The sequence below is a fragment of the Alosa alosa genome, chromosome 10, assembly GCF_017589495.1.
Source record: "Alosa alosa isolate M-15738 ecotype Scorff River chromosome 10, AALO_Geno_1.1, whole genome shotgun sequence".
Lineage (NCBI taxonomy): Eukaryota > Metazoa > Chordata > Actinopteri > Clupeiformes > Clupeidae > Alosa > Alosa alosa.
Genome location: NC_063198.1, coordinates 6,507,885 through 6,522,275, shown reverse-complemented (window position 1 = coordinate 6,522,275; position 14,391 = coordinate 6,507,885). Strand labels below are relative to the sequence as shown.

At 44.0% G+C, this 14,391-nt stretch overlaps 1 protein-coding gene across 1 annotated transcript in view; it reads right to left on the bottom strand.

The window, feature by feature from the left end:
* Positions 1-220: 220 nt before the first annotated feature.
* The window catches only part of rybpb (RING1 and YY1 binding protein b), a 30,333-nt gene continuing 16,162 nt past the window's right edge, over positions 221-14,391 (bottom strand). Inside the window, exons 3-5 of the mRNA XM_048255105.1 lie at positions 5,504-5,803; positions 5,202-5,297; positions 221-4,481 (exon numbers count right to left, since the gene is read on the bottom strand). Of these exons, the coding sequence (XP_048111062.1) occupies positions 4,232-4,481; positions 5,202-5,297; positions 5,504-5,803 (646 nt within the window). The 3' untranslated portion in view covers positions 221-4,231. The remainder of the gene's footprint in view (positions 4,482-5,201; positions 5,298-5,503; positions 5,804-14,391) is intronic.

Below are 14,391 nucleotides of genomic sequence, written 5' to 3'. Positions count from 1 at the left end.
TCAAAATCATGCTAATTAGCTTCATTCAAGTTAATAATTTGGCTTTCACCAGTGATTGCAAATGATGCCACTCAATGTTCCAAACGAAACAGTAACAACTCTGTATTGTAGTTTAAGGAAACAACCAATTTTGGATCACAATTACATACATTTCTTCATCTATGATCAAACGTTCAAATGATTAAAAAGGGGGAAAAAAACACAGCGCCAAAGAGTTATATAAATTTAACATTTTTTATTTGTGAAAAACTACAAGCAAAATTCATAAATAGACATTTCTATTTGAAGCGGAGAAAAAAAATGATAAAAGGTAGCATCTAAGAGCGAAGTCGTGCACATGCCAAGAAACATGTATTATCTCAACATTGGATTAGCTAAGACAAAGGAGCGCTGATCATTTAATATTCCCCAAATACATTTACACAATTAAGAAATGAATGAGACCATTTCACAAAATTACCAAGAACACTCTGCGAGAAGAACAAAAAAAGTGAAACAACGAAACAGAAAAACTCGTAAAATGACTTGTAACTCGAAAAATGAAAAAGTACTGATTAATATGCTATAGGACCCTACAGAACATTTCATTTAACATAAACATTAAAAGTACTGTACGACAAGACCTCGTATTAGGAGAAAATTAAAAGAACCTGTATAGTACACTTACATCGGAGATTTTCCACGAGATTAATGTTATACCATTAAGTAAACAAGCATTCTATATTTGGGTCTGACAAAATAAAATAAAACGAAGCTAAAAAATTGTAACCATCTTTACACAGTAAAATAAGGTTACTGGTCGCACACAAGAACAGAACTGCTTGCGCGTTACAAGAGAAAAAACAAAAACAACAAAAAAGAAAAACAACAATTGCTCAGCTCCATTGCCATTCTCTGTATGCTGGCTTTTCCGCACCATTTCTTTCAGTTACACATACAAGCAGTTTACACATCCAGCAAAATTGTCAATTTTTCAAATAAATTAAGACACAATTATTATTATTATTATTTTTTTTTTTTTCATTTTAATTTTTCTTTATAATTTTACCAAAAAAAAAAAAAAGCCAGGTGTTAGCAGGGTAAGGCAGGTGAAAAGATGGCTATATATAGAAGTCATAGAAAATGTAAATGGAATATACATTATCATAAAGTCAAGGGAGGAGAGAGATGTGAAAATCTCCCACCAAAAGCATTCTCTTTGATCAGTGTTCATCCCCAAGCCCCTTCTTATTTGTCAGAAAACTATTCTCTGTTGTCTCAAGTGAGAGTTCCATCTTAATCCAGCTCATATTGCATATTCTCTTAGTAGTGGTGGTGTTTTGGGAGGGGGACAGGGGGGTGAGTTTCCTTGACTACATTTCTCAAGACGGCCCTCTCTCATATCAGACACATTACTTTGTCAATGAGTTCAGTTCGAGCTACATCATGTCAAGAAACATTCAGAGATGGAGTTTAGGGATTCTTGCAGAAAAAAACTCACTTTTTGAAACCTAAAAAAAAAAACCAAAGGTCTCAACTTCCCTCTTCTTGGTCTTTCCTTGCTCCACCCTGACAACCTAAAGCCACTGACAAGATCTCTTAACAGAAGCAAAAGATGTGGATCCCTCAAACTGTTCAGCTGGCTAGGGGGTGACCGCTTTCTCCAAGTTACAAATTGGTATTCATCATGTCTTCTGTCACCACCGCCTGCTTCTCTTACTTGATCGCTTTCTGCATTACGTGACCAGGTTTAAAACGAAAAAGCGAGCAAGCAGCCCTAGCCAGCCAGCCCTAGCCCGTTGGAAACAACTCACTAAACTGGGCCCTTGGTGTCTTCCTATTAAGTCGGAGGTTTGCACATCTTAATCTAAGGGGCCTCTGCCAGAGTTTACTTGCTTATGGTACAAAAACGAGACACTAGGACCGGGACGGAGGGAGGGAGGGTCAAAGGGGCTCAGCATCTGCCCAGTGCAGCACTACCATCTCACTGGATCTCTAGCACCACTGAACGTCCTCAGACACAAAGCAAGGAACAACTGGGGTAACAGAGCAAAGTAAATGCACAACGCAGGAGGCCAGGGCACAGCTGCTTACTGTACAGCAGTGATGACCTTTTGTAAGCTGATCCTTTTTGCTGTCTTTTAAGTGTTTGTTTTTAAACTAGGTTTCAAAACATAATCCTCAATATAAACTGAACAAGAATTACACATTTTTAAACGGATTATATTAATGTCTTTATTTAAATCGTATTTAATATGATAATTACACTTTTTTCTCTTTTTCAAATTGTTATTTGCCTAACGAGTCATATCATTATCAAATTCCTTTGGTCCTTCAATAAATAAAACTCAGTTATCATATACACATTTATACTTTGTACAGGTTTAATACAAGTTGAAAGGGAGTTTGCTCAGTTTGTCTCTTACGCTGGATTGGTTTGGTTAGCCTGACTAAGCCAGTTGGCAATAGCAGTCAGCTGTTGAAATACAAAACCCTTCATGAAATATGAACTGTATAAACATCTTTCAGTTCAAGATACTGCGATGTAAGCAAAAAAAAATACACAAGGTTTATTTACATGGAACTACTTGTTGTAGAGATACGTTGCCTTCAGTGACATCTTCAATATCTTAAAGTCAATTTAAAACTAAATTAAATTCTTCATTTCCCACTTAAACTGCAACTAGTCTCACCGAGTGCAAAAAAAAAAACCTTGCACTAAACTTGACAACACTGAGAATTCATGGACTCACCAGAATCTCCAAATCTGAAGGCCTTTCAATTTTGCTCAGCGCAAATATGTTTGCCTCTTAGGTGCGGTTTATAAAACTGGGAACTATGCGTAACATTTTCGGTCACTCCCATTGGTTGCAGTTAGCACAGACAGGTGACCCGATGTGCAAGACAAAAGTCAACTTTAGTGTTTTTCCTTGTGAAACTCTGCCATGACGCTACAGCCAACTAAAAAAATAAATGCCATGGAGGGTTTGGCGAACACACTCCGTGAACTTCCACTCAGCTTGCACAAGCTGATATACATCCACGGATCCGGCGTATACTTCCACATCGGGTTATTTCCCACAACAACGCAGACAACCTCGGACCGAAAACACACATTAAGGGAATAAAGTGGAGAAAGGAAAAAGATGAAACTGGCAAGGGCAAGAGTGGAAAAATGGAATATCAGGTTTTTCGTTTCTTTTTTTTTTTTCTGGTAAATCCCCATTATCGTGTGTGAGTGGCAGTCCCGGGGCTGAAACTGTTTCACAGTGTTATCTAGCACCAATATCAATAGCGAACAGGGGCATTTTTTTTCCAGAGACACAACGGGGGGCACGGCTAAGCAAAGCTCAAAGCAAATGAGGTGAAAGGAGCACCGGAAAAGTGGCGACAGATAATAAATAGGGGTTATAACTGGGAGCAGTCATAGTTGTTAAAATGTCGGTGGTTATTGTGCACAGCAGATACAATTTTGTACAAAAAAAGGAACAAACAAACAAACAAATAAAAATGTAAGAGAGTCTGATTCAGCCAAACATCAACTTACAATATAAAAAACAATACATACAAGTTCTCTCGAAAGATACCTCCAGGCTCGTCGGCAGTCCCCTTGAGCTCTCTCTGTCCTTTCTATGACCGTGGAGAGGAGAGTGTGTGAGAAAGTGTGTGTGTGTGTGTGTGTGTGTGTGTGTGTGAGAGAAAGTGTGTGTGTGTGTGTGTGTGTGTGTGTGTGTGTGAGAGAGAGAAAGTGTGTGTGTGTGTGTGTGTGTGTGTGTGTGTGTGTGTATGTGTATGTGTGTGTGTGTGTGAGAGAGATGGGGAGGGGAGTAAATTCTCACTCCTCAAGCATCCATGGCTGAACTTCCTGAATGCTGGAAAAAAAAAAAAAAAAAAAAAAAATCGTCACAGATCCTGCTCGTAGCTTCACTCTGGGAACCCCGACGACCAACTCTCAGTTTGAAGGAGACCAAGGGAGGGGGGTGGGGTATAAAGTGAATTAGAACATTAGGAGAGTGCCAAGGACAGGTGAAGGGGTAAGGGTGTTTCTCTGTCTTGGGTAGACTTTTGGAGGGTAGGTGGACGCTAGGAGAATAATCCTCAGTCTCTTCATAGCGGTCCAGGAGGATGTTGGATGTCGGTCTCATGGGAAATTGGAGGGGGAATGGGGTTGGGTGGAGGGAGGTCTGTGCTGGAGGGGGTGGTACTGGGCAAGGTGACCAACTTCCAGGGGACGAGGAAAGGGAGGGGGGGCTCAGAATGACTCGTCGTGCCCCACCGAGAGCTCTCCTTTGGGGGTGGAGGCACGCGACGAGCCCTTGTCCATGCTCTCGGAGCCGGAGCTCTGGTGCTGCTGCTCGGAGCCCGCACTGGAGGTGACAGTGGAGGAGGAGGTGGAGCACGAGCGTGTCTTCTCCTTAAAGTCTGTGATGATCACCGTCACGTTGCCCACCGTGATGGCTAGCTGCTGCGCCGTGCTGCGATCAATGTTCTTCAGTTTGGGCCTGCACACACACACACACACACACACACACACACACACACACACACACAAAAGGGTTCTTTAAAAAGAAAACAGCTACCTGTACTCTCTTGCTGACAATGACACAGTGAGCTTTTCACTCAATGATGGGAGGGCAGCCAGCCTGTGCGTGGGAGTGAGACCACGCTGCTCATTTTTAGTACAAGCCACGCTGCACTCATTCGCTGCCAGACAGAGAGAGGGAGGAAAAGAGACAAAGAGAGAGAGAGAGAGAGAGAGAGAGAGAGAGAGAGGGAGAAGGGGTGGGAGAGAGACAGAGAGACAGAGAGGGAGAGAGAGAAAGAGAGAGTGTGAGAAAGCAGAGGGTGAGTGAAGTGCATTTCTGAATCAGCGTGCCTCTCCATTCATTTTTCAAAGCAGCCTTGTGCACGTCTTGATCATTACAGAGAAGGACTGACAGCTCCACTCCCGTGTAATACAGTGCTATTGTGAGCGACAAGCCTTCGGCTCATCTTTTCAATGAATGTGTTCAGGGCCGGTAGAGAGTGATTTCTCTTTCTGCCGACACTAAACTGTCTTTACTTCTGAGGCACTGGCATTCATAAATGGGTCCGCCAGCAAGTTAATAAAACCGTTGGCAATTATAATGGTGTCAGCTTTCGGTATTCAAATTGCCTTTCTTTAAATCTAAGAAAAGGTGCTGCCTGCTTTGTCGAGTGGATGAAGCGGATGGAGAGCCCACCTTGAAATGTGGGCGCTGTTGGTCTTGGTCGTCGACTTTCCAGACTGTATGCTGCTCCGATCGCATGGTGGACTCTGGTGACTGTCTGACTTGGGTCTGGGGGAGAGGGAAAGAGAGAACAAGATGATCACACCACACCCTTACGTCAGAGACATTTCAGAAAGACAAAAGAAAAAGTTGCTTAAAACAGCTGTGCGTCTATGGCTATGGTGCAGCAGGGGATACATAGAAAGTGATAATAAGGGTTGGAAGCTTGAAAACATGTGCAACTCCAAAATAAAAATCCTGGCTGGCTCGCCAACCTGGTCTTCTTGCTGTTGGGCTTTTTGACGACGGCTGGGGTGATATCCTTCTCGCGGTCCTTCTTCTCCTTGTGCAGGGGCTCCTTGTCACTCTTATCCAAGGGCTCAGCGTCAGGCTGGCGCCCCTCAGAACGGTCACGCTCACGCTCGCCCTCATGGTCTTCCTCGCGCTCGCCCTCTGCCCGGCACTCTCTCTCTGGCCGTTCGGGCTTCTCGCGCTTCTCCTTCTTGGCCGGTGGGGGTGTGGCGTACTGCTGGGCCACCTGCTGTGCCACCAGCTGCGAGTTTATTCGTGGTTTCCTGAGAGAGAGAGAGAGAGAGAGAGAGAGAGAGAGAGAGAGAGAGAGAGAGAGAGAGAGAGGGAGAGGGGGAGAGGGAGAGGGAGAGGGAGAGGGAGAGGGAGAGGGAGAGAGGAGAGGGCGAGGGGAAAAAAGACGGGTAGAGAAAAAGAGAATGCAGGTGCAATCAGTGCCACAATCAGCACAGGTCACTGTTGATTCTCCCTGTGATAGGCTCTTGAATGGGAATGGGTGAATAAGTGAGAAAAGGCAAAAAGCCTGGCAGGCTTCTAGTCATCACGACTGGTTCTCACAATGCATCAACTGCCCAGAGCAACTGACTGCTTTCTTGCACTTTCTTTCTCAACTGTCATTTCCCATAGCAATCTGCAGCGGTTTTGTTACCTTACCATCGACTTTGTTGCCCACCCGCCAACATGATTTGTAACTCTCTGTTTGGAATGATCTCTTTTTCTTTAGGCTATGAGAAGTTAAAAACAAAGCACGTATTCACACCATCTTAACTGCTAACTCATTGCTGAGCTCTACAGCTGATGTAGTAGTTCTCCCTGGCTGCTGCTGTTCATGCACTGGGAGTTTTGGAGATTTGAGGAGTTGTTTTGCGACAGCATGGGAATTACGACGATCCCTTTTGGATTATCGCTCCACTTTATCCCTTTATGCTTTGCATTTGTGTGTTGAACGCCACCCTCTCATTTACCTAAATTTTTCCTGCCTCGGAAAAACAAACAAACAGAAGCCACCACTTAGCAAACGGACTGGGTGACCTGACACCATCCCATCAAAGTTTCTGCAATTACATTCACAATGGTGCTGATCACAACCAAATTACTCACTGACCAGAAAGCAACAACTGTTTAATCCTAACAGCCAATCCAATGTCAGCCATGCCGGTAGGCGACATGTGACCTGGCCAGTACCTAATTCCCCAGCCTCTCCACCATGCCATGGACACTCTTTTCTCCCAACATGCCCCGTCTCCCTACATCCTCTGTTGAAACATGATACCGAGTGTGAACGTATGTCTCATAGCCCATCTCGGCTTGTCCCCTGCACTCCAAAATCTGGCGCTAGTTAGCCGATGCTACCAACAGCTTTTTCAATGGTGGTGCTTCGGCATCGGGCTAGACATGCAAATAAATCACTGTTTTACACCATTTACGAGGCTCAATGTATCTCCACACTTCATTGGTAGACTTCCAAGGGCCCTGACATTTAAAACGAGACATTGAGAACTTTGAAAAAGCACTGGTAGTTTAGCAAAACTGTCACATCCATAACGCCAACACAATGCCATGGTATTTAGTTGCTGTTTTGAGTGGAGTTGCCCTTAAATGGTGACAGCCTCAATTCTTGCATGAAACTTCACCTCACTGAATATGAGCCAGCCAGACTCCAATGCAAATCACCAAATCTAATATCTGGTATGCCTAATGTTCAATTTCGCCAATGACATGTTGACGAAAATTGAGTGTTGTGTTGTTAACTATGAGGTTACTTTGCATACCAAAGGACACTGGAAAAATAGGGGGTGGTGTTTAGCCTACAGTACATGGGAAGCCTAAGGCCTATACTTCTGTCATTCCACTTTACATTTCAAGTTACTTGCACATTAGGCACTTTTAAAACGAGTAGAAAATGTATTTAAAAATCCTCTGTTGAATGAAAGTAACTGTACGTTAAATATCCAAACTTTTTTTTGTAACCGTCTTTATGTGGCTCTTCTGAGATAAAAAAATAAATAAAAAAAATTGGAAAACGTAGCTCTCCAGGCAAAAAAGGTTGCCGACCCCTGCTCTAAACTCATGTATGTTTAAGTATAGCAGCGGGAGGCTGAGAGCACTATTTAATCTGAAGTGAGGCTTTTGTAGGCTTCCTCTACACCCTTTTCATCTCTACAGAAGAGTACACTTCATGTGCGTGGCGAAAGTGCCCATTTACATCTCAGCGATTCTTCATTGTCAAGTAGGATGTCAAAGATAGGCTAGGCTTAGTCACTAATCAAAGCTAGCCTAACAGTTGACAGGTTAACAACATGCATGTTAAAAGTCTACAGAGTTCACAAAAATACGAGAAGAGGCTTGCACATGACAGTTTTCCAGTCAAGCAACAGACTTTGACCTTTCCAATTCTAATTCCAAGCTATTTATAACTGTAAGAGATATAGTGTCTGACGAAACTGCCATCTGAACTACTTTATCGCTTACAGAATGCAGGTAAAACCAACCACTTTAAGAAAGTAGAGCACACTCAATGCAAGTACTGGCTTGACATCAAGCCAACACTCGACTCTTATCCAATGCTTTTTCAAAATATCACTGTTGCGCCCTGTGTTGTGACAAACAATTTAGTAGCAATTACTTGAGCAGTTCTCCAAAAGGAGCACCCACATTACTAGCCAAAGAAAACCAAAACAACAAAAGAGTGAGAGCGCACAACAAACAGGTGAGTGTGGATGCATTTATGTGCCAGAGAGAGAAAGAAAGAAAGAAAGAAAGAAAGAAAGAGAAAGAAGAGGGAGGAGAGAGAGAGAAAGACAGAGAAAAACATGAAGAGGGGACAGGGACTGTGAGTGACCGAGAGCAGAGTGGGACCGAGGGACAATGCCGTGTGTTGCAGGTGCCTGGCTCAGTGCTAGTAACAGGGCAGAGCCTTGTTTGCTGGTTAATCTCATTACTTGACTCCTTTAATAAATGAATATGGGGGAGAGAGAGAGAGAGAGAGAGAGAGAGAGAGAGAGAGAGGAGAGAGAGAGAGAGAGAGAGAGAGAGAGAGAGAGAGAGAGAGAGAGAGGTGGGGGTGGGATGGGGTCAGTGGGTGAAATGCTGGTAGCATGTCATTCACCTCCACTAATCTAATTACAGAGAGGTTGGTCAGAAATGGGATCAAGAACATGGCACAATCTCTCCTTCTCTCTCTCCCTCCCTCCCTCGTTCTCTCTCTCTAAACCATGTGACTGTCAAAGCTTATATTCATAAACACTGAGGAAGGATAGAGGGCACACCAATACAATTCTGTATTCCGCTCAAACCAGCAGCATCCATGCTTAAGAGCCTGTTACTGTTGGAGCTTGAATATACTCTGTACTGGTAACCATTTTTAATTGCTACTTGTTGAAAAAGCAAGAGGTGGTCTATAAGATGCTAAAGCCCTTGTCTCCACTTCGAGTCGTGCCTAACAACACCCCTTAGCCATTCCAAAAACCACATGAAGTATAGCCTTGCGGGGCTTATTGCCTAAATATATCATTTACACCCTCGCAAATGACTGACAGTCTAATTTCCTGAAAACAACCCCAAGTGCCCTTATTTGTCTTCTTAGGAATCGGAGTCCAGATCAGGTATTAACTCGCATTCACGCCTAGCTGACAGCACTGCGGAAGCCTGCTCTGTACAAAACCCTGGCAAAGCACTTAGAAGGAGCGGAGGTCCCAGCTGACAACTTCATGAGGAGAAGCCACGCTGCCCAGTTCTGAGACTAACACGGTGAGTGAAGGCTGGGGGAGGTCAACCTGCCCAGAAAATATGATCTTTTCAACACACAATCATGATCTAATTGTGTATTCTAAAGCACTCTAATATGTCAGTGAGTGATAACCATCTACATTTTGGGACCTTGTGAAAATACAGACATTAGCCTAGGCCAATTTGGATGCTTGCTTTCAGGGTAGTTGATTAGATTTGTGGTACTACGCCCAGAAGTTGCGCAAACAATGTATAACTTCGCTTTGAGAAACACCTGAGGTGCACAGACGAAGCACACTTCACGTCAGATCGTCTTTTGGCACCAGCACCACACCTGCCGTGCATGGTGCTAGGCCTCCACATGAAAAAGACCCATAAGAGACACGTGACATACATCATTTGGTCAGCCCAGCCATCTAGTATCTAGTAGATTTGTATACATATTTATTTAATTATACTGATCATAGCTGCTATAGGGCTTGTAGCCAAACGGAATTTCATTGTATCTTGTGTGCAATGACAATCAAGCTTCTTATCTTATGTAGTAGGCAATGATTTAGTAGGTTCGTCAATGCAGCTCGGGCTCATGCCATCAACATTTATGTGGAATTTGATCAAATATGAAACTTATTTACAATGTCACAGCATCCACAATTAAAATGAAAATTAGAGTGCAGTGTTTCCTGTAGACAGGATCCTAGGGTCCTGGCTGGCTGGTGGGTGGGGGGGCTGTCAGTGATGGGAGAGTGGGTAGAGTGTTCAGCATCCTGATTGCTTGGTGGATGAAGCTACTTGCAAGTATGGTGGTGCAGGAGCGGAGGCTCCTGTACCTCTTTCCAGAGGGCAGGAGGCTGAACAGTTCGTGTGCAGGGTGGGTTGTGTCAATCATTAGTGCTTTGCAGGTGAGGCGGGTGGTGTAAATGTCCTGTAGGGAGGGGAGTGGTGCTCCAATGATCCTCTTAGCTGTGTATGATGCAGATTTAAGCACAATTTAGCCAGTTGACTTTTATGCAATTGCAGGATTGTTAATGTTTTCTTTAAATGTGCATGTAAGTTTGTTGAGAGACCAGGAGAGGCTGCGCAAAGGTATACATAGCTTTACAATGGACAAATACCATCTAATTTAAACAGTACCACATGGAAAATCATTGTGTTGTGGTCAGTGTTGATATTGTGGTGGGCTGCCACAAATAAGTCAATGTATGGGGAAACACTGCAGTGTGCTCGCGCGTCGGCGGGAAGGCGTACACTGTGTGTGTTTGTTGCCTGACCTCCGTGGCCTTGTCATCATTAGCGAGGACAACTGCAGTCATTCACGTGGAGCATCAGCGCCCTTCATTCAAACTACACCACTGCCAGAACAAATGCTGCTGTATCGAGGTCCGTGTTTAACACCCCGCACCATGTATAAAGAATGAATGCAACAGTGGGCTGGGTTGTGCTTTGGGCTCAGGTCTGGGCTCAGAGTTGAGTTGAATAAACAGCAACAAGACTAGGCCAGGGACCTGGGGGCCCAGAGAAAAGAGAAAGAAAGGGAGAGAGAGAGAGAGAGAGAGAGAGAGAGAGAGAGAGAGAGAGAGAGAGAGAGAGAGAGAGAGAGAGAGAGAGAGAGAGAGAGAGAGAAAAAGAAAGAAAGAAAGAAAGAAAGGAGTGTGTGTGTGTGTTGGGAGGGGTTGGAGAAAGTAAGAGAAATTGCATCCCGAGCCAGCTTACGTTCCTGGAGCATAATGGCCAACATCTGGCAGCAGCTGGAGATGGAGGGAGGATTCCGTGGAGAAGAAAGAGGGAGGAGAGGGGCTGAGCTCATAAGAGAGATGAGAGGGAAGAGAGGGAGGAGGAGTGGAGGGGAGGATAAGAGTGGAGAGGAGAGGAGAGGAGAGTGTGGGATTGCAGAGAGGAAACACTCAAAGGAGAGGAACAGGTAGCAGAGACAGTACAGTAGAGAGGAGTGAAGGGAGGAAACCGGAACGGAAAAAGAACAGGGGGCAGTGAAAAGGGAGAGGAAAGAAAGATGTAAAGGAAAGAAAATGATGGGTAGAGAGCAGGGGTAGTGGGGAAGGTAGAAACAAGCTGCTCTTAAGCAAGTGGTATGCTCCACCATGCACATTTGGAGAGGCGAGCATCGAAAACGCGTGTCACCATTTGTTGGGAGGCATAAGAAACCCCCCCACATGGGCGTTGATGATGCAATTCTAGTCACGCACCGAGTGTGTGGGACACAGTCGCGGGAGCATGTCATGGCCTTTAGGGAGGGGGTGTTAAAAAGGGAAGAGGAGGACTGGCAAACTGTCTACAAGAGAGGACCAGAAGAGAAGTGACAATATTGAAAAAGAGACACTGACGGATTCAAGGGAAGGGTTGAAGGGAGAAGAGAAGACGGCAGCAGGAACTGAAATGTAGTCTGGATTAGGGTTGCACGATCTGGGGGAAATGTCTAATTGCAATTTTTCTGATATTGCAATTGCGATTCAATATCATTTTTGCAAGTCAAGTTTCAGTTAAATAGTCCATATTTCTCTTTAAGTTGGACTACTTCTGATTGGTCAGCATGCCTAGCACATAAGCATAGCACACCTGTTAGGCCACACAAGCATAGCACACCTGTCTGCCACACAAAGAGGATGTGTAGCAATTAGATTAAAAGAGCATAGTTGCAGTGCACAATTGATTGCAGCCTTTGTGATAAAAACACACGCGGGGAAACTGAACAGTCTAACCAGTAGACTATGATAAACTAGCAAATTAAGCTACTTTATTTACAATATTTCCAGGCTTCAACCAGTGCTGCTTTTCATTCAGACTTATGTGCACATTTATTTATTTGAGTGTTTTTCATGATTATGTTGCTGCTATTCCTTTTCGGAGTGTCTATTTACTCCCCTGGTACGAATAGCCTTGGCCACACAGCTGAGCTATTCACACCCATAGACAGTAAAAGAAATGGACGAACAGACTCCGTTGTTTTTAATGGGAGGGGACTAAAGGTTTTTTCAGTTGGCTTGCCATCGTACCGCGCAGACTCGCACTTAACTTTGTGACGTTAGCCATCGAACTGAATCTTGTAACTCCTATGATAGCTGGTTCACATAGAAATTCTTCTCACACTTCTTTCACCTTCAAAGTCATCAAAGTTAAACATTTACTTATGTATTATTATTAATATCATCCTAACAAGTGATATCAAGTCGTGTTAATGTTCAAACTACCAGACATGATCATCTTCAAACGCAATCAAGGTAAAACAAAACAAAAAAAAAAAGTTATAGCCTTCGTCTTTCCACTTTTCCGACCTACAGTCAATCCATCGATCCTCCCTACTGTGCGACAGGCATAATAGCATCATATTACGTCAAATGTTAGCTTCCCTATAACCGGACTCGCCAACTATACTTCTTACTTCTTCTTGGGAGTTCAAAAAAATCCTAAATGCATGGGCGTTCTATGGGGTTAGCAGAGAGTTGATAACCACCGCTACATCGATGCTTCTACTTCCGGGAATTCGCCTGCCCCCTTGTTCACACCCAGTGACATAACAAAAAGACGTTGCTCACGTGCACAAAAAACATGGCGGATTCGTTTTTTCATCAGCAGAAAGTGAAGAATTCTGAAAGGTTTCGCCACTAATATATGTTCAAATTAAGTTTTAGATTGAAAAGTTGTGTTTTATTTTCATTTATTTTCTTCCTTTAGTGAACACATACAACTGTCAGTTTGTTAGTTAACAAAAACAAAAATGACGCTCAGGCCTACAAGCTATGGACCCTTTCACGAGAGTTCCATTATCAGCATCATAGTTGGCCCCACAAGACTTCCTTTTTAACATTCCATATGTTATCTTAATGCAGAGGAAGTAGATTGGGGCCCAAATAGAATGTTCAAGCATTGTTGTTGTTTACCTTGTTGAAAGGGTCTATAAGTTTACCTGCAAACACCCATTTAGATGTGGAAGTATATAGTGCAGTGGTCACAGACATGGTTTAGTCTGTGGGAGACCTGGGTTCAATTCCTGCATGATTCATTTTGGCAGAGTGAGTGCACACGTACCAACGTCTCTTGAGAGAAGGCACGCAATTTGAACAAGAAATCGGTTCTCAAACGGAAGTTTTGATTGCAACAAATAGCTAGTTCATGCACCAGGGTAAAACTATTGCTTATCTGAAATAGTTTTTTTTTTTTAAAATCAATAATTATTGATATCGACTGATATGAAATACTTATATCGTGATACAGTTTTCAGCCATATCGCCCAGCCCTAACACACACACACACAGATGTTCACGCTGAAAACACAAACCAATCCAAATGGCATTCTACTCACTGTTCCTTTCACAGAGGTGCTAACTACACCCTAAGCAGCTGTTGAAGTCTGAATGGCTTGTTAGGTTCCCCCCACCTTCTGTCACACCGTGTCACATCGTCGCGCATCTATACCTGATCGGAGAGAGGAAGTGCAAAGGGATTTCCCTGCTGTCTGAGGAACCAAGCCGCCGCCACCACACAAGGTGTCCTCTCCACTCTAATGCAGATCCCTCTTCTCTCCTCCAATGAGCCCCGGTGTGTGTGTTTACACATCACAAGTGAGCCAGAACAGCACAGGGAACACACACACACACACAGCTCAAGAGATGAGCCAGAGCTTATTTGGTCTTGTTTGTTTGTCTGGCAGGCAGGCATTGTTGGAGACACACACGATAGCAGGGGAATCAGCGATGTAATAAGCATGACCATTAAAAAAATAGAAAAGGAAAAATAACAAAAAAAAAACAATACAGAAAACCTCCCCTGTGACTACAACTGTTTACTCATAACAACGATGCACGATGCTGCCTTTAAATGACCTGCATTGTGAACACAGCCTGGGGTCCTGCTTGAATAAAAACAGAAAGCAGGTGGAAGTGGTAGAGTCTGGGATGAGACTGGTAGTCGAGCCGTCTCTGCCGCTCCCGCTGACTGATGGCCTTACAGCGGCGTTCTGTCCCTCTGGAGGGCCGGCAATCAAAGGGCAATCAATCGCCTCATAATGGGCAATCATGTCACACGGAGACGGGCCAGCGTGGAGAGGGTGGGACGGCGAGGGCAATACAGACGCCGTTGGGAATGCTGATGTGACCGACCGTCTCTCCTA